The sequence below is a fragment of the Aulonocara stuartgranti genome (assembly GCF_965226115.1).
Source record: "Aulonocara stuartgranti genome assembly, chromosome: 11".
Lineage (NCBI taxonomy): Eukaryota > Metazoa > Chordata > Actinopteri > Cichliformes > Cichlidae > Aulonocara > Aulonocara stuartgranti.
Window position 1 is genome coordinate 36,873,417 of NC_138947.1, and position 20,056 is coordinate 36,893,472.

At 42.4% G+C, this 20,056-nt stretch overlaps 1 protein-coding gene and 1 long non-coding RNA gene across 8 annotated transcripts in view; one reads left to right on the plus strand and one right to left on the minus strand.

Annotated features, from left to right (window-relative positions):
- The window catches only part of cdk14 (cyclin dependent kinase 14), a 247,147-nt gene that overhangs the window by 167,421 nt on the left and 59,670 nt on the right, over positions 1-20,056 (plus strand). For all 7 annotated transcript variants that reach the window (XM_082551038.1, XM_082551039.1, XM_082551040.1 and 4 more), the window contains 2 exons: positions 4,008-4,056; positions 16,600-16,739. In XM_082551038.1, coding sequence (XP_082407164.1) covers positions 4,008-4,056; positions 16,600-16,739 — 189 coding nt within the window. The remainder of the gene's footprint in view (positions 1-4,007; positions 4,057-16,599; positions 16,740-20,056) is intronic.
- Positions 12,956-13,462, minus strand: LOC309716939. Its single transcript, XR_014279587.1, has 3 exons — positions 13,419-13,462; positions 13,188-13,329; positions 12,956-13,036 (listed from the first exon to the last, which is right to left on the minus strand). It is a non-coding gene; the product is annotated as an uncharacterized lncRNA (long non-coding RNA).

A 20,056-nucleotide genomic window follows, 5' to 3' on the forward strand; every position in this document is an offset into this window, starting at 1 on the left:
AAAGATAGCCTCTATGCTAACACTTTAGGCTATCTAATTCTGACTGACGGGGCGGGCAGATTGATCCAAATATCGATAATATCGATATCAATGCCGGTGCTGCTGACTGAAAGCAGGTGTCCTGCTAACTCTTCAGTCTACAGAATCAGAACGACAGATAACAAGATCACATTTTAGTGTCCAGGTTTTGAGGAAAGCCGCAGAAGCTGTTGCGACTTGGTTGTCACGCTGTTGTGTGCATTCTCAGAACTCCAAAGCTTATCATGAATATGAGGCAACACTGCCACCTACCAAAAGCTCACTGTACCCCATTAGTGCACCAGCAGCAGAAGAGGGGGTGGCAGCCATGCCTTCTGGGAGCTCATTAGGGCTTTTTAGATAGGACATGAATAGAGGGACTGCAGAAGAGCTGGAGCTGAGAACAGGGGACAGGCGAGGATGGACATCAAGAGGGTTAGCACGAGGGTTCGGGGTAGTAAGGCATCACAAAGCTACAGTATGTGACCCAGCCTCTTATCTCCAGTGGCCAATTAGAAACCTACTGGGGTGGCTTTCGTGGTCACATGCACATACAACCCATACTAATGTGACTTTGCATCCTGTGGCCACAGCGACAGTTGGCTCTTGTTAGCCTCTCGCACACTGTGTTGCACAGCTGTGCTGCTGTCTCACCCACACAAATGTACACACATGCCCGGCTTTGGCTGGCTCCAGCCTGCGAGCGCCGCGTCTCTTCATATGACGAGTGCATGTTCAGGGCTTCTTGTGGCTGCGCTCTCAACAAACACGGGAAAAAGTGAGACGCTTGTGAAGCCCTGTAATGCCTCTGAGTGCACATCAATTACAACCTGAGTGCAGACACACAGTGAATGAGAGGATAATGCAGGAGCAGTTTTTAAGCACAAGGGAGAAATTGAACTGTAAACTCCTGGAAGTGCACTTCAGGTCTAATCTGAAATCTTCTAATCTACACTGTGGCAGGAATAAAGTTCATGTTTTTCTTTGGACATCGACTGTTTTTTTACTCATTTTCTAGGCTTTGTATCTGACCAGTTTTAGAGGATTTGTGTTTGCTTGGTTGTTTCTCTCATTTATTAATCACTTTAGGTAAAAACGTGCTCACGGCATAAACTGATCTTAGACAATCTTTAGGTACTTTGTTATTAGCAGCATGTTGTTTCAACAATAACACAGTTTGTCATCCATGAAATAGCCCCAACAAGATGATTCTTAAGAGTTACTAGCAAAAAAAACTTAAGAAGTCTTAGTAGGTGTGTCCTTAAAAAATCAGAGGAAACTGGAGGATCAAAGAAGAAGTGCCCAAAAGATGAACCACAGCAGGAGAACGGTAATCCTTAATGATAGCAGGTGTTATACTACAGCTATAGCCTCCATAATCTGAATGATATTGTGTTGTATGCTAACACTTTCACAAAACTGAATGACAGGCTAGCCGACATAAGCAGATAAAGAGATGGACATATGAATAAAGCAGATCACTAGCAGAGCTCATTAAAACAAATATAATGGAAATCACAGCTGAGTAGCTGCAGTGGCTCTGTGGAGATATTGTGTGCAGACCAGCAGTGGATGGTGCTGAAACAAAACCAGTCTCTGCTGACACACTGAGTGGTAAAGAGTTAGGTCTGTGATTAAAGTGTGAAGACAGATGCAAAGACAAACTACTTGAGTATTTTTCTTTAGGTTTGTAACAATAAAAATCTGTTACTGACTTTGATTTTTTGCAGTATTTGAAACGTGTATAGATACAAACGAGCGTCTACATGTCTGAGGCTGCAGTGAGCAGCAGGTGGCAGTGTTGCGTCAGTCTGCAGAGTTTCCTCAGCAGGACTGAGCTCCTCTCAGCCGCCCGTTGTCCAAAAACACACGACTGCTGTGCCGAGGATCCGTCACATATTTCTCTGTTACTTCCACATAAATTCTGCAGCACCTTCCTGTCTTTCTTTTCTGTCCCGCTCCAACCTGAATACATCGCTGCACTTTCAGACACGATGCTGCGGCTTGGCCTTGAGTGAAGGCGCCGCTTTTTTTTCCACATTTTTGTGGGAATGAAAAGGTTCCACAGATACTTCCTCACTTCCAGCCATATCTCCCTTTAGCTGCCTCTTGGTCTCAGTCATGGTCCAGCTCAGACTGCGTATCTGAAAATGAAACCTTGAAGGGAGGGCGCATATAAAACCTGCAACACAGCTGCACAGTGCACACAGGTACAAACATGCAGACAGTCTGACCAACACCTCAGACACAGCATAATGAAGGTTCTGGTTGATTTGAGCTGTGATTCTGACATATTAATGAATACATTTCAATAATCATGTTTTGTGGTATTTAAAGAAAGGACTAACATTTGCACCAGTATGCTCGAAATATCCAAAATTATGACTATTTTGAAGCATGCATGTTTTACCAGCACAGCCTGGCTCCACCCCTCCTCCTGCTGATAGCTGGAGCCGTCTCCCCTGGTGCTCAGCGAGCTCTGGTCAGCTCACGCCGGCGCACCTGACACCAGCCTGGGCGACAGGACCCACTGCTGGCTGTCTTGCAAGCTGCAGGCTGATGCTGGAACAGGCTGTCTGGTTGCAGGCTAGCTGGATCAGGCCAACAGTGTGGGAGTCCAGACGGACTAGCTCACTGGGTGGCTGGCTAGCTTGTACAGTAGCTGACTGCACGCCAACATGGCAGTTTTGGCTGTAATTAAGAGAAGAGCGCTGAGCCTTCACACATTCACAGCATAGCGATCATAGCTGCAGAAGCACGCAGACACTGCTTCACCAAACTCCTCTTGCAAATATGACAATTTAATGTGGTTTGGCCTTGCAGCAGAGGCACATAGTTCACACTGCATTGCTCAAGAGGATTTCATTCATTTTCCAGTCCTCATTTTGGCAAACTAATACACAAAGCAACACTTTGTGTGATAACATTAAGCTGTTTTGCCTGGTCGTCGCAGGCCTTCACTACAGCACACATTTTTAAGATTTCAGACAAAGAATTAATTACATTGACTGTGGCTGCATTCCTTTAAGATGATCCGGTGAACTGTCCGGCACAGCTCAGTCTGAGGAGCACAGTGTTGAAGGTATAACTTACAGTGACAGGCCAGCTTTGTACAACATTGCATGTATATTTGTGTTTGCACTTTTCATGAGTGTGATTGTATAATGCAGGAACTTGCCTTTGTGGCAAACTGTTAGCTTTGGTTTTAAAATGTGGGACCGAAAAATGTATTTCCGGATGAGGTGCTGCCTGCAGAGCCAGAGAACCAAAGAAGATTGAGATGGATCCCAAACTAAATGTATTTAAGCTTTTGATTGTGGTTCACATGAAGTCTGACAAGCTAGTTACTGCAGCACTAACCGATTCAAAGTACTTGCTTTACCAAAATATATCTTTTTGCAGGTTTTGAGATGTTTTACTGCCATTTTTATACCGCAAATGCTCAGTTTGATGCAGTTTCTTTTGACGTGTGTCTCTATAGGACATGATCATCAAAGATAAACAGCCCCTGCTATGTGTCCAAATCTAAGAGGTAGCCAATCAAAAGGGAGCTGCCTTAAAGCAATAGGAACTAAAAGCACCGAGGCTATGTTTATTTCTTTTTTATTATTTTGATTTGAATCTTGCAGAACTACTCTAGTAGAATCCAAGAATAAAAATATGGAAGTGAAAATGGCCCGATTTGAAAAAGACAGAAACACAATAGCAACACTGCAGCAGTGAGCTGTGCTGGGTGGAGATTAGCAGCCAATTAACACAAGGGAAGATCTGAAACTAGGCGGCCTTCTCTGTGAGGCTAAGCTAAGGCCCTGCCACTATTTGAAAAATCGTAGTTTGCAATTAATTATTGCAGCATCTATGTCTCGTAATTTGCTGAGACGTGCACGTAGAAGTTTGGTTTGAAGGTGTTTTAGCAGGTGTGTGTCATTAACCCAGCAGCAGCTCTTAGTGCAGCCATTTAATTGCTTGTTGTTTTTTTCTCGTTGCAGACCGCTTTACAGTGTACAGCGCAAAGAAGCTCAGACAAGCTTGGAATAAGTAAGTGAGCTGTTTGTGTGTGTGTGTGTGTGTGTGTGTGTGTGTGTGTGTACAAGCCTGCATGCAGCATTACTGCAACATCATATGTGTGACTTGTGTTGTGCGACATCAGGCAGGAAAAGGGCAGGGCTTGGCAGTCAGGGCTTCTCCCAGATGTGTGCCACTGTTTGCCCCAGGCGTACATCTGGAGTGGAGACAACGGCGGGCAAAAGGGGAGTGTGACTGTTTTCCAGAGGGAATTTGAAATAAGCAGCAGGGAAGTGATTTCTATAAAACTCCAGCTGTCTATTCAGCTACAATCACAAAGTATAGCTGCTGGAACGAAGATTCGTCGTCACTAACTAAAGCCGTCATCACACAGGACGCTAAGACCTGCGTGCCTCCTGTGATTTGGAATAATTACACAGGTCATCCTTAATCCCCAGAGAATCTGCTGCGCCTCTAATCTGGAAAGTAAAGAATCTGCCACAAATTACTTCCCATGATGTGCCAAACATTCTGCCGCTGTATGAATTATCGCCAGAGTCATCTGCATCAGTGTATTTTATTTTATAATGATAACTGTCAATCACAAGATTCAAAGCTAGAAAACATGCCCTCAGTGTGTGCTCTTTAGTGCCAGGACATGAAAACCAGGGAGTTAGTTTCGAATTTACACTTGGATTTTTATCTTTGGACAGTAAGTCCTAAAACCTGGAAATGGTTTTTCAGCTTCTGCTTCCCTCATCTTCAAATCACTGATCTTTCTGGATGAGTTCTTGGTTAGATGTCTTTATTCAGTGTAACCCTTACATGTTTTCACAGTTTCTCATATAATATGCATTTGTTAACAAGTGGATCAGAGAGAGTACAGACATCGTTGAGGACATTTAATGTCGTATGATACAAAATACAAACGTTTCGTGGTGATGACGCTGACTTCTACCTCAATGGTCTCATTTACTTTAGATCCTAATGTTGCTGTTTTACTTCTGACGATGTGTATTCATGCTTCAAACTGTTATTTCTCCTTATGTGAAGCTAATGTTACACGATAATGCAGAAGCAAGGGGGCCACAGTGATGCTAACGTCTGGGATGACATACAAAACATCATCCCTGCAGCACTTATTTCATGCTCCACGCCGTCGTGTTCTCCTGGCTGCAGTTATACATTTTACCCCCAAATTAATATCGACCCTTTCACACGTAGTGGGCACTACAGTGGACAGCTATTCAACGGCTGTTTTCTTGTCACTCTAAAAACTAAAACTGACATTTTTACATTTTTAAACCAGTCAAATCTGTTCAATATACTTGATCAATTGAATAACTAAAGCTTAAACATATGAAGTTGAAATGAATAATTGTAGTTGTTACACAAACATGAAATATAGATATATTTTTGTTCCATTTATTTAATATTGTAAACTGAACGTAATCAAAATTGTACTTAATACTAACATTCAAATATGAATGTTAGTATATTTCACTGGTAGTCTAAGTCTAAACCAGACCAACTGATATGTAGTCGTGTGTTTCATAATACATGTGTGAAAAATGACCACATGTTAACATTTTTCCAAATGAAAAATGTATTTTCATAAACACGGCAATAACTCGAAATAAACAAGCACTAAAAAGACAAGAGCCTTTCCCCTTTTAGCTCAAAGCCTCACATACCTGAAGGATGAATGTCAAACCAGGAGCGCAAACACAAACGCTCAGAGTATTTAGAAAACAAAATGAACAAAACAAAGGCTCATGGTACTCAATTACTCCACGTTATCGTGTTTTACTTACACTTTTCAGTTGTAGTTGCTGACAATAAATAATATTGATTTGAATAATTAATGATTTTAGAACAAGATACTGATGAGTATAGATACATATTTCTCAAATATTTAGATTCAATTTTAAACAGAAATATTAGGCACATGCAAAGAAGGTATTCTGTGAACCACATACTGAATTTTTTGTCTGAGATAAATGTAAATAAATACCTTAATTAACACAAACACATATGTTAACATTTTAGACATTTATTTCAGCTCATCAAACTCAAATAATTACTAAAAGGATATTCACAGAGTCTATCAGGCTCATCTAACTTATATTTATAGTGATATTTACTAAGCCTCTGAATTACTTTTTAGAGTGTATTTGTGTCAGTGTTGATGGTATACTTGCACATAAACCACTACGTTGAACACTGATGTGCCACTCCATACTAAATTCATAAGTCAGAACGTCTGTTGTCCACCTAAGTGGACATGTAACAAACTCTTTGAAAAGTACATTTAAAAAATAAAGTTCAAAAATCTTTTTTTCATGCCTAAAGATGGATAAAAATCCTGATTGAGGTTGTCATAATTCATGCATGAAAGGGTTCATAATATAAACTGATTAGTAACTGAAACACTTGGGATTTTAAGCTTATACGCTGGGTTGTAACATCAGCTGGGGATATCAGTTTGACCCCAACACTTACAGTTAATTGCTCATTGGCTGGTTGGTGTTTTATATGGTATGAAATTCGACGTGTTTCTGAGAGGCTTACTTTAGGATCCAAATATCAAAGAGTTGATCCACAAGTTCTCAGAGTAAGTATTTCAGTTGGATGGGTTTGATTTGAAAGCAACTAATGTAGAGTATAATGATTTTAATAGAAGGATCCTTTAACCTCCTGAGACCCGAACTCTTCCACTGCAGCATTTTTAATTTCTCTTTGCTATTCGGGCTGATTGGGACCCGATGAATGTAAAAACAAAGAATTACCAGATTTTTTTTTTTTACTTTATTTTTGTTTTTAAGAAAAATCAGAGCCACATATGAAGATATTCGTTTAAAATGTTGATAGAACAGTAGCAGGATAATGTCCTTGTAAGTGGATATCAGGCAAAATTGAGTATTTTGGTCTAGATAACCCAAAATGTGATGTCCACATATGTGGACGCCAGGTCCTAGGAGGTTAAAGAAGTGAACTGAAGCATCCGAGGACAAATGAAAAGCCGACATAAATGTTAGCTGCGGTGGATTCCTCGGTCCCTCCCAGTCTCCTGATTTTCTCGAGTCCAGGAGGAAATAAAAATTTGCAGAAAGAAAGTGAGGTGGAATGTTAATGGCCATCACTTCCTCTCAACTGCCTTTCATCACAGTCCAGGGAACGGTGAATTCGATATGAACTCGCTATGTCCTGCCCTGAGACTTGGCTCACCCCCTCGTGCTCTCTGTGTTTCTGGTTTCCATCAGCCATTTTTCTCTGCTGCACTGTTTTTCTTCCAGCTGTGAAAATGCGGACGGCTGATGGACAGGAAATCAATCTGTGTCTATGGGGGTTTTATGTGTTTGTGTGCTTTGACGTGTATTGTAGTACAGTTGTTTCCCCCAAAGGCCAGAGGCAAAGTTTTTGTTAAAGCATTGCATTTAAAGTCTGTGTCACAGGTGACAAGAGTACAAAACACGGCGCTGTGGTCAGGTCGCAGCAACAACAGCAGCTTTGAAATGAAAGGTTTTTGTTGAAATGCAAATGAAATGTAAACCAGATCTTTTCCTCACTTCACACCAACTGCTGCTAGGGCCTAAAAATACACTCAGCGGACACTTCATTAGTTACACCTCGTCAGACCTTTTTTGTGGCATAGATTCAAAATGGACGGTGGTTCCTCAAAGATCTGTACATGCATGATGTGGCTCGACCGTTCCAAAGGTTTGAGTTTATATCTGGTGACTGCTGATGTCTGATTGGCCAGTTTGAGATGATTTGAACATGTGACATGGTGCATTATCCTGTTGGAAGCAGGGGTGTGAAACGTACGGCCCGCGGGCCACATCTGGCCCATTAAAAATGTCATATTATTAATATCCCAACAGTACGTGGGAGACGAAACTTCAGCCCTGCTGTGAATCCATGCAGGCAGGGGTGCGACACACCATGTGGCCAATCACACGCAACGACACACTGGGATCATACCATTGTGTGAAAGAAGGAAGGGGGGCAGACGTTCTGTGGTACGGGCCAGAGAGACGTGAAGCCCGATTTAAAAACAAGCGTGTCGAGAGAAGTGAATAAATGAGTTAAAACGTAAAATTATCATCTGTCTGCATGTCAGTGATATCGAGTGTCTAAATGAGTCTCGCAGGCCTGAACGTGCGCTGGAAGCCATTTATAATTCTTGTTTGATCTGCCGCTCAACACAAACAACCACAAGCAGAAATCTTTACTTTTAACTGTATTTGCACAAGTTTTGCAGTTTTTTCCTACAAATTTCCCTTATGGCCGTTCATACCTCACAAAGAAATTAAACAGTAAACACATAACCTGTTGAACCCCAGTGCCCCTGGAGGCGAGAGGGAGAACAACTGGATGATCAGATCTGTTATTTAAATATTTATGTATAAAGTTTGAGACCCCTGCATTAGAAGATGGGGTACACATAAAAACCCAGGCTGGCTTTGACATTTAAATGATGGTCTGTAGGTACTAAAGGAACATGGATGGGTAGTCTTTGTGCATGAGGTTGCTGCGATGTGCACAGACTAAGTATAAGCAGGAGTATATGCCAGTGGTAAAACTCACCACGGAGTACTACAATTACTTTATTAAACGAAAAGTGAGGTGGAAAACTACTACTACTATCCTCAGATCAGTTGCACTGGGGCCTGTTTGGTCATGTGTTGCTGCCTTCACACTTGGTTTTTATTCAACAATCTCGTCATTAAATTAGTCAGACATGGTGAAAGCATTTCATAGAAATTCTTCAGACAAAAAACACAAAAGCTTTCTACCTAAACAGCTCCGAGTGGCCGAGATGAAAGGTCTCCTCTGCTACTTTCAGTTGTGGTGACGAGACAATAGAGGCAGGTGGTCTCCTCGCCCTCGCTTCTCGAAAGTCCTTCCTGTAGTTATTTTGATGGATTACCATGAAAAAGCACTTGCCATGCTCCAGTGAAGAAGGAATGCCTCAGCCTGCTGTGAATGTGTCATCACCTAGATCTGTTTGATAGCCACAGGAGACACTATCGATCTTAATGCAGATGTTGGCTCGTTCGCTCAGCTAAGTTGGCAGCAATAGCAGAAAGGAATGCACACCTACCATGCGTCAGCAGCTTTCAAAGGCCAACATACTGATATCCAGGAGACTTCACACCAACAACTATGTGCCTGCACTCTGTGCGCCTGCAGAGAAAAGACAACACCTGAATCCAGCTTCACTTACAGACTGCGACTAAACAAAGGCACGTTCATAAGGTTTCACTGGAAGATTTGTTTTTAATGCAGTAGAGTTTATCATTCCAGCTGCAAGTTTGGGACATGGTCATATTAACCTCACAGTAATATAAATTAGTGTCCCCTGTTTACATCCAGGGGACATGTTTTCATCTCAGTATAGATTATTAGTTAATCTACTGACTGATTGAAAAGCAGGCTAATTATATCAATTTTTCAGTTTTAGTGAAACTGGAGGTGGGGATGATATATAGATCTGCAATAGGCAGATCTGCAAGCGCCTCCTCTGATTGGACTATCGGTAGGGGTGGGCGATATAAATGATATACGATAGAAACGATATAAATTTGGCCAACGATAGAGATACTATATCGCTCTACCGCGATAGCACATGTTGATGATGTCATCAAGCTGCACCTGTTTTGGTCGAAAGCATCGCAGCGGCTACAACCATTATCATCTGCAAATTATGGCGGGCGACAGTCACAGCAAAGAGATGAAGCTTTTTGAAACATGGGGAAAGCCAAAACCTGCGCTTCCTCCACTTCCGTAACATTGATTCATTAATGCTGAATTCTCTCGCAGCTGCTCTGTTCCCATGTTGTTTCAGTATATTAATAACTAACCTCGTATTGTGGATGAATGATCTCAGTTGTTCTCCTGACTGAAGTTTGCCCCGTGTATAGCATCCTGCTATGCGATTGCATTTGTCCCTGACCACCAGAATCCCTCACGTTAACTTTTATTGAGTGGAAGAAAAGTTGGCGTTCATCCTCCAGCTAATGTTATGCTAACATAGCTGTTAGCTAGCAATCACGTAGCACAACATTATAAACCAGGTAGTCCAACTTCAGTAACCCTACAAACGCCACTGCTGTTTAGTTTCTGTCTTCATTTATGTTGGAAGTGATAGCAGAGCTGTACGTTTGAATTAGTTTCAAAAATCTCTCAGAACATGGTAGGTCATGTTTAGGTGGAAACTAGCGAGCTAACTTCCTGTTAACTTCTAACTCCGTTAAATTTAATAAATTCTGTTTTCATGGATGTAAAACTTAATTGTTACACCTGGTAAAGCAGCAACGCTGATGATTTTATTAAAGATGAAAGAATTTAGACCGTTTTTAACTCTCAATGTTCCTTTGACTTTGGGACCTGAAGCTGACGGAGTTTTGGACCCAGATTACTCCGCGAAGCTCCTCACTACGGCAGCGTAATGCTCTGACGAGCCATCAAGCAGTGCGGCTTACCAAAGTTGTACTAAAACATTTTTTAACAGATTTCTGCCCAAATCGGTTCGAGGTCAGTAAGCACAACCAGAATTCATACATAAGGCACACTCTCGATTTTTGAGAAAATTAAAGGATTTTAAGTCTTTATAGTGTGGAAAATACGTTATACAGAAGAAAAGAATATATTGTGATATATATCGTTACAGCACATGCTTCAAATTATACCGCGATGTGGATTTTAGGCCATATCGCCCAGCCCTAACTATCGGTGACCTAAGGAGTGATGCTCTTGGTTTGGAGGCCACCTTGACTTCGGCCACAGTTTTCATCTTCAGCTCAGTAGATGCAGCTGCTGTTGCAGTTGGTCCATACTGCTCACAATTGCTTCCACTGTGCTGCAGCTTCTGGGTCTCCAGCTTCAATATTATAGCGCTGAGCTGCCAGGTGCTTCTTTGTCTATTACTTTAATGTTCTCATGCCTTAGTTTTAGTAGCCTCATTTCTCATCAAGACGTCCTGGTTCCCCAACACTGGACAAGGACTTTGTTACAGCAACGTGTGAGCTGGTGTGGCTTCAGTTACATGTTGTTCACTCATGTGTGGTAGTGAAAATTCAGATGTATGTATTGTAGCCAGCAGGGACGATATATAGAGCAGCAGCTCCCACCCCCGGACCATGGACCGGTAGGGGAGAGTGAGGTAAGATGAGCCACTTTTTACTCATGTTGCCCTGGATGTGAGAAAAAAATGACACAGAAATAGAATGATAACATATTCCTTTATTTCAGGATGTCTCCTTTCAAATGTAATGATCAGAATCTATGTCTGATGACGCTGCCCAAAATAATGACCTATTAAAAAAAATGCTCCTTTGGCTCAACTTGCCCCAGATTAGGGGTAAATTGAACCTAGTCAGTGGGTAAACTGAGCTATCTTGGGGCAAACTGACCATGTAGTTTTTAAAATGTAAAACTGATCATATTGTGAAAACAAACCATTTTAACAGTTGTAAACCTGTGAGAACAAACCTGGAAACTGGTGGTTTCTAAACAAACCGCCAGTTCAAAACCATTTATTCAAAAGAACTATTCAATATTCCAATGATCAAGGTTGCAGGGGAATATGAACTGTTGCTCCCTCCTTGCAGTTCCTCCAGCCTGTTGAGGTTGAGGTAGCTTCTTCAGCACATCCTTGCGTGGGAAAGATGCCTCATCATTTTCCTTGAACACAAACGTGGGTTTCTTACTGCTAGTGATCCCTCGGGTTCTTCTGAGAAATCTGGCACTCACTTCGTTGTCTGCAAAGCTGTCAACCAGGCCAATGTAATGGTGGCTCCTGGATTTGGATGCAAATCTTACGATGACAAAGTCACCAACTACCAGGTCTGAGACATCTGGTTCACTTCTTTCATCGCTGGAACTCTCATACTCAGAAGTGTCTTCAAATGGGATGGGAACATCACTCTCCTCAGAGCTGCTTTCCACTGCAATTTTTGTCTGGGTTTGTTTCCTCTTCCACATTCCTTGCTTTTTGTGGATTATTTCTTTTTTGCCTTTCAGTTTATTTGTCCTTTCTTCATGGGCTCTCTCAATTGCCTGCTTTTCAGGTGTATCAGTCAGGATTCGTGTCTTCACACGCTTTCGATTTGTTTGTTTCCTGGGCTGCTGAGTTTTGGGTAAGGGTAGAATATCAGTGGGAGACACATATCGAGCATGGTTGGGGTCACTTCGTGAACCACATGCATGTACAGGGTCTGGTGAAGGTAGTTCAGCAGAAAGAGAGGCTGAAACCACAGGTGCAACACCTTCAGCGGCAGGCTGCTGCTCCAGGTTGGGCCTGTCTGACACCATGGATGGCTCAAACTCTGCATCAGAGAAGATATCTCTGTTGTAAGGGAAAATCCCAGTGGCTCTAAATCCCGAGGAGATATTTCGTGGTGTCATTGCTGACATGAAAGCATCATTCACACAACCAGCAATTTGGTATATGCTGGCAGTTTTGCCTGGGTTGGACCTCATCCAGCCATCAAGAGCTCTGTTGTAATAGGTTTTAAATGGACCATACACACACTTATCCAGAGGCTGAAGGCGATGGGAAGTGTGGGGTGGAATTGTGAGCATTACAATACCACTTGTTTTTGCTATGTCCAAAGCCTTCAGTGAAATGTGGGCTTCATGGTTATCCATGATTAGCAGCAGTGGCAGGTCAGGGGAGCACTTGGTCTGCTGAACCAGATGTTCAAGGAACACAACAAAGACATCTTCACTGATCCAGCCTGATCTTGTAGTGGTACCAATTGATCCCGGAGGTGCTCCTGCAATGAAGTGGTCTTTGTATCTAACCCTTGGGAAGATAAACATCGGAGGGACTGCGTTACCAGTCGCATTGACAGCACAGACTACAGTCACCAGTTCGCCTCTTTCAGCAGATGTGATGGAGCCCACTTGTTTTTTTCCTTTTTCTGCCACTACCTGCTTTGGTGTCTGTACTGTTGTTACACCTGTTTCGTCAACATTAAAAATCATGTTTGGGGGGAATTTATACCTGTCAAACAAAAAAAGAGCAATGATGATTAGTTACATTTTTAAGTAATGCAAAAAATGTTAGCTGAGAGTACGCATATTTATTCACTTAACTGTTGTTTGTAGTTGTCATAAATAGTTATTAATGTTTTCAATTAGATAACTTCTGTTACCTGTCGATCACTTTAGCCAGATTGTCAAAGAACTCCCCAACTGTAGTCTTATTGAAGGCTGTAGCTCTTCCCAAAGATGTTGCCTCAGGCATACGGCAAGAGAGATGGTGGCGTGCCAAAAAATTCTTGAACCATTCTTTACCTAAAAAAATGTAATGGTAAAGTAATAAACTACACAAAATACATTAGTCTGTGCCAACCTACTGAAATGTTGTTTCTTGCACTTCCTACCGGCTAAACCTTTCTCTGTCCAGTTGCTGGGAGTAGGAATGTTGTTTCTGCCTGCCAATTCTAATGCCAGTTGATGGCATTTCTTTGGGGAAATGCCATGGAACTGCTCTGCAAGCTTCTTGATATGCTCTGCTAGCTCCTTCTCCACCTTCTCAGAGAAGACTCTCTTTGCTGAAGCTGTTCCACTATAGCCAACCGATTTGACCTCCTGTGTGTCCCTCTTTTTAATATATCTCCTGAGTGTTGACCTGTCAATTTGTCTTTCTTTAGCCACTGATCTTATGGACTTTCCTCCCTTGACTTCACTCGCTGCCCTTTCAATCTCCTCCAGGGGTGTTGAGCCCCAGCTGGTCTTCCGTCTGTAGGTCCTTGGCATGATATCTTTTCTATAATAGTTAACATATGACAAATACAACAAAAGGGTTCAGTATACTGAACTAAAATACTATTTAATAAGTCAGAGCCTTAAATAAATTTCAGTGCCTTATGGTGGGGTAGGTTGAACCATTGGATCAATTTACCCCATAGCCTTTGGCTCACTTTGCCCCATAGCCACCATTTTGAAAAAAACGGGCTAGCTTAGCAATTTAGGCTAATCTTTAGAAAACTTCTTCAGATGATATTATATTTTAGAAACCCACCAACATGTATAATATATCGTTTTAGACACAGATACATTTGTTTTAATATTACAGTCAATTTACCTGATATGCAGAAATTTTACTTTGACAAGCAAAAAACATTTTTTTGTGTAATACAGACTTGCCCTTTCTCCAATGTGCTCCTCTTTAATATAGCAGGATGGAAATGATGAGTGCTTCCTGGATTTATGGTCACATGACAAAACATGTACACAGTTACCTAGATACAAGGGGTGGTTCAACTTACCCACTGGCTCATCTTACCTCACTCTCCCCTACTGGTCCGTGAGTCGTTTGGTACCGGACTGCAACACCTTAAAGGCCGGTCTGCGACGGTCCGCTGGTCTATAAAATAAAATAATATGACGAAGACAAAAACTGTGGTATTTTGTAAATATAATAATAAACGTGAATTCACTGTGTAACTCTGTAACTTTATTCACAGCGTCCTCCTGAAATGCGCCAACAACATTGAGAGTATTATTCTCCTCTCTTCCCCTTAATGCTCTCTGGTCGCTATGGTAACGTGTAAATATTCCTTTCAAAATAAGACACACAACTACAACACGGGAAAAAACCCAGGGAAACCGAGTTAGCGATAAAAACCCTGAAAACCATAAATTCCACACCCGAGCCTCAACTCTCACGGCCCGGTGCCAAACAGCTCACGGACTGGTTCTGGGGTGGGGACCGCGGATTTAGAGGATCGAATGAAGTGTTTAGTTATCTGCTAACACTGGCAAGCTGCACCTGTAAACTGTACAGGTGGGATAGTGGAGGTCTAGGATGTTACAGTCCCAAGCTCTAGCAGGCAGCAGTGCGCTTTCTCTCTTTTCCAGTAAAGAATGAAGGGTTACCTTCAGACTGCCACTAAGAAAACCAACATATAATCCCTGAGCAGTAGCGATGAGTAACCATGTTTTACACAGGTGTTTGGATGTGAACCTGCAAGGAAACGAGGTTGTTGGTGCTAGTGCTGCTAACAGCAGCCACAGTGTGTAATTCACTTTGATTATTGAAGAGCATAGTTTTAGAAAACGCTCTTTAATATAAATAACTATCGTTTTCTTACTGTTAGCCTGGACAATAGGCCTGATTAGTTTTTCTTCCTTTTAAAGACTAAAAAACCCAAGAGCAGTTCCTAGTGATCGTAGCTTTTCCTCCCTTAGCTTGTGTTTAGTCTCTGTTCCCATGTCTGCTCTCTTCTTTTCCTGTATCCCACGAGTCGCTGCGTTGCCTATGTTTCCTCAGTTGCCTGTGTTTCATAGTTTTAGTTTCCTGAGTCCAGTTTAGGTTCTAGTTCATGTACAAGGTTTTTGAGTCTTTTGTAGAGGTAATTTCTTATGGCGAGTGTATCCAGCGAATAAAGTTGTGCTTTGAGTTTAATCGTCCGTCATTTGGGTCTTTCCGCCTGCCTGCCACACAGCAAAACATGACACCTGGATGCTTTCTGTTTAATGAAGCTCTTTCTTTAACCTTTTTTGTGGTATTTTGTCTGCTTGAGCTTCCAAAATATTAAATAGTTGCACAAAATCATGGCTGTTACCTCTTTCATCTTAATCCTAATGTTATCATTTGGCTCTAAAACACAAAACCGTAGAACAGCAGGCCTTAATCTATCGGTACACTTTCACACACTGTCTGGTTTGTCTTCAAAGTTTTCAGTAAAGTTACACCCAGTATGAGAAAGAAGCTTGTAGAGGCCCTGATGGACTTCATTAACTTTATCTCTGCTTCTGTTCTGAGTGGCGTTGATGAGTTGAACAGAGAGTTATCCTCCCTGCATCTCTCCGCTGATAAGTTGAGTCGAGATCCCCTCTGAGAGTCATGGGAGTGGCTGTCAGAGTGCTTGACTAGGGACTCAGCCACGAGAAACCCAGAGAACATGAGAGGCGTTCTGAGTACTGCGAGCGTGGGGCCGGTGAGCAGCGCAGAATAACATCATGTTTATTTAATGCAGTAGATGCCTCATTACTGCCTGAATTTGTTGCTATTCGCTTATTTTCAATCTTTCCTCTCCCTCGGCGCTGCTAGCTGGGCTGGTTCAGGAGTTCAGTGACTCCCAGTTCGAACAAACACACACACACACACGCACACACACACACACACACACACGCACGCACACGCACGCACGCACGCACACACACACACACACACACACACACACACGCGCGCACACACGCACACACACACACAGTCTTTCTTTAATGAGGCCCTTCATTGTTTCTCACGGTGACCCAGTCAACATGTATGATTCAGACTCAAAAGAAAAAGGTGTGAGCTTTTGCATGTGTGCGTTTCTTAGATGTGTTTTTCCTCTCGAGTCAGCAAACCTTCAGCATAATTAAACCGCTTGCTGCTTGTTGTCAGCAACTCTGTGATTTGGAGAAAGTTGCTCTGTCTGTGTTTAGAACAAACTGACTGTATTTTACTTGGATGCCTTTACTGCCTATTTCCAATGAATGTATCTCCAGATATACTGTTCACGTGTCTTTTCGGTGTCACTCTGGTGTCTGACTATGTGTAACTGTGTGTTTAAGGTTGGGCTATGTGGACCATGCTGAGGAGTTGGCCTCCAAGTTCCTCCAGTGCTTCCCAAAGAACCGGCTGTCAGCTCAGGCAGCACTGAACCATGAATACTTCAGCAACCTTCCTCCACGGCTCTGGGAGCTGCAGGACAGTACGTAACACATCATCATTGCCTGCAGTGTCGCAGCCATTTGCCACCATGTATTGAAATACAGTGCTGATAGAGACCACTGAGATCCTGCCCACACCCAAGGAAAAGCCAGTTCAAGGCTCTCTGCTAACTTTGTGTCCTTTTCAATGCTGTCTGCTCACTAAAGAAATAAAAAGGTCTGTGCTCAGTTAAAACATCATCATGAATCAGTTCAAGTCATGACTGTCCATGATTGTCTTCTAACTTTATCCTTTGGAAAAAATCCAAAACAGGCTATGAAACAGATACAGAAACATGAGACGAGTCATTTAAATTTGAAGGGACACGCTTTTCTTTCTTTCACCTGACATAAGCAAGTGTCTGTCAGTCACGTGATATTAAATCAAAAAATCACTGCTATGTATCAAATTAAACACTCTAAAAACAACAGCTGGACAATGTTAGTCTTTGTTGTTCAGTTTTAACATAGCTGTATTCAAACCCCCTGAACAAGATGGCCGTGCAGAGATGGAAGTCTGGATGCAGCAGTGAGATTTAGCTTTTCCTCAGTATGTGTGTCCAAGCATTTTTCACTGAAAATCGATTATCCAAGTGTTTGTTTATTCAGCCAACACGTCTGACAGTGTGCGGCTTGTGTGAGCGTGTAGTGTGGAAAACTGAAAAAACTATGCTATGTTTGTACAGAAGCTCACTAACATGTAGCTTAGCTTTAGCATCAGCTCCTGAGAACTATGAGGCAAATCCATTGCAATGTTCTGAAAATAACAGGAAGTTAATTGTTGTAGTTTGAACCACTGAACTTAATCATTAACAGCGTGTTCTGCAGAACCTGCTCCAGCACACAGCTCTCGGTGACAATTAGCACATTTCAAAATGCTCTGCATTGAATTGCTGCATTTTGCATCAGACATCACATTTGTGCTTGGAGTCATAACTCAATTCTGAACACATGTTATACACACAATGCTTTACTTTTTTTTATCTGACTGTGAAAATGAACTGCAAGGACGAAGACACTCCTTATAACCCCACAGCCCAGCTGCAGCTGTCTCAGCCATACGGTGCCGTCAGACAGCTTAATGATGCAGAGTTAGTTAAATGCAAGAATATAGTATATATTTGTACACATTAGAACCATATAGTGCAGTATTCTATTAGTGCGGAATAGAAAATATCAATGACTGTGCAATAGAACAGCACATAATAGTAGGAAGGCTCTCAGTAGTGAATAGTACAGGATGTGATGAAGAGGAAAATGTCTGGTGGGGAGTGTGGGCGGTTAGTGAAGCTTGTCCAAAAAGCTCAGCTGCAGTTTGCACAGAACTTCTCTTTGACAGTGTGAGCCCGGGGTGCACAAAACCATACGCATGCCAACAAACCACAAGTCTCCTGACCTGATACGCCACCTTTGGTTCTTGGTCGCTGAAAGCTGGAAACCCAGCTCTCATTACCAGTGTCGGGTCAATTTCATACGCCAGTTGAAAGTGTTAGGTCAGTGTTGGTCCATCACAGATGCACAGAAATGCAAGTGGACAGGAAACGTAAAACATGAACCACACAGTGGTCGGACGCAGAGAACTTCAAAGATTCAGCCGAATTCAAGTCAGGTGTGATGTTAATTTAATGGACTGCGAGCACTGAGGAGTCTGCTGTGCTGAATGCTCAATTAAGTCATTAATTTGCTTGTTAATTAATTACACACTGTAGAAATATTAACAGTTACACAGACGCGATGATGCAGCGGTTAGCACCGTGTGTGTGTGTGTTTGTGTGTGTGTGTGTGTGCGTGTGCCCATTTCCCCTCTTCTGATGTGGCTTTGCTTCCATGATTACTGCAGGTCAGGGTGATTCAGGTGCAGGTGTGTGTTTATTACCTGTCTGTCACCTCTGTGTGTCTCTTACTTGTTGCCAAGGCTCTCTCTTGGAAGCCTCTGAAAAGTGGAAAAGGATGTTTTTGCCTTGCCTCTCATCCCGTTTTTTGGCTTTCTTCAGCTCACGTAGATCGTAGTCGTCTCTCTCTATGCCTGAAAAGAAGGCAGCTGTGTGGATGCCGATGAGACAGTAGGCCCAGTTGGACCTCTGCTGTCCACTGCCATACGCTGCGTTTGATTTTGCCCAGAGAGAGCGTGTCTCTGTAAAGAAGCCCCAGCTTTCGACGCATCTTCATTTTAGAAGCTCGTGTATTTTGGGCGCAGCAGTCAGCGGCTTTAGGCAAAGCTTCACAGTTAGGCTACGTTTCAATTAATCCTACAGAAATGCTTGAAAGTATGTCAGAGATGACTGCCTATCCATATTGTCTGACAAGCTACAGATACATGTGTAAATCCCTTACGCTGTAATTCATTAGTAGTGTGAAAAGCCTGCTCAGCAGACCTGAGTGTGCCACCACTGACGCGCTGCTTATTTTAATGACAGAACTGCATTTTTAATTCCCCCCGATTAGGATTTTTCAGTATTATTAATCCTGTTATCAGCACCCAGCAGGTTGTCGTGTCTGAAAAGAATCAGAAGGCAGCGGTCAGTGAGAGAGAGGAAAGAGATGCCTCGTTTTGATTTTTGTATGCTCGCTTTATCTCTCTCTTTTCGGCATGCAAGTGTGCCACAGGAGAAGCAGCGGCGCAAACTGAGGGAAGAATGGGAGTGAATTAAAAGAGTTTAGAAAATGAGGACAGGAGTGGATAAGCAGGAAAATGGTATCTCAGTATCGTGGGGGAAGGATGTGTCAAAATTATGCAAATGAAGAGTGAGTGTGAGATAAAGAAGTGGCTAATTACTCCAGCTGTGAGTATTTGGCTGCGACTGCAGCATAGTGATTGTGTTGTTTGGCAGAAACAGGAGCCAATGGGAACGGTCCGCCAGAAACATGCTGCACTGCCGTGTAGTTAAAATAAACCAAATGAAAGAGATCCTGACTTTTCTAATGACAAACACGCCAAAGGAAAGTCAAGGAAATGTCTCGTGTTCTCCCTGACGAACAATGTGTTTTCTATGGTCAACTGTGCGCTCTATTATCCTGTGTATTATGGATTTGTTCAGACAATACCCAGACAGATTACAGCGAACAATAAAAGAATTACTGAGACAATGGAGCTCCCGAGGTTGCTGTTAACTGTGCGGATTGCCTTGTGACATTTTTAATTTGATTTGAGTGAGAGTGTGTGGGTGTCTGGCAGTGCATGGAGAAAGTGCAAAGGCCTTTGGATAAGCAAAATACAAGTCCCCTCTCTCAGGGCTGGATGTGGAACAGACATTAAAGTACTGAGACACAGCAGTTGTCCTCCAGTTCCACTGCTCTCTTGGCAAAACTCTGCAACTAT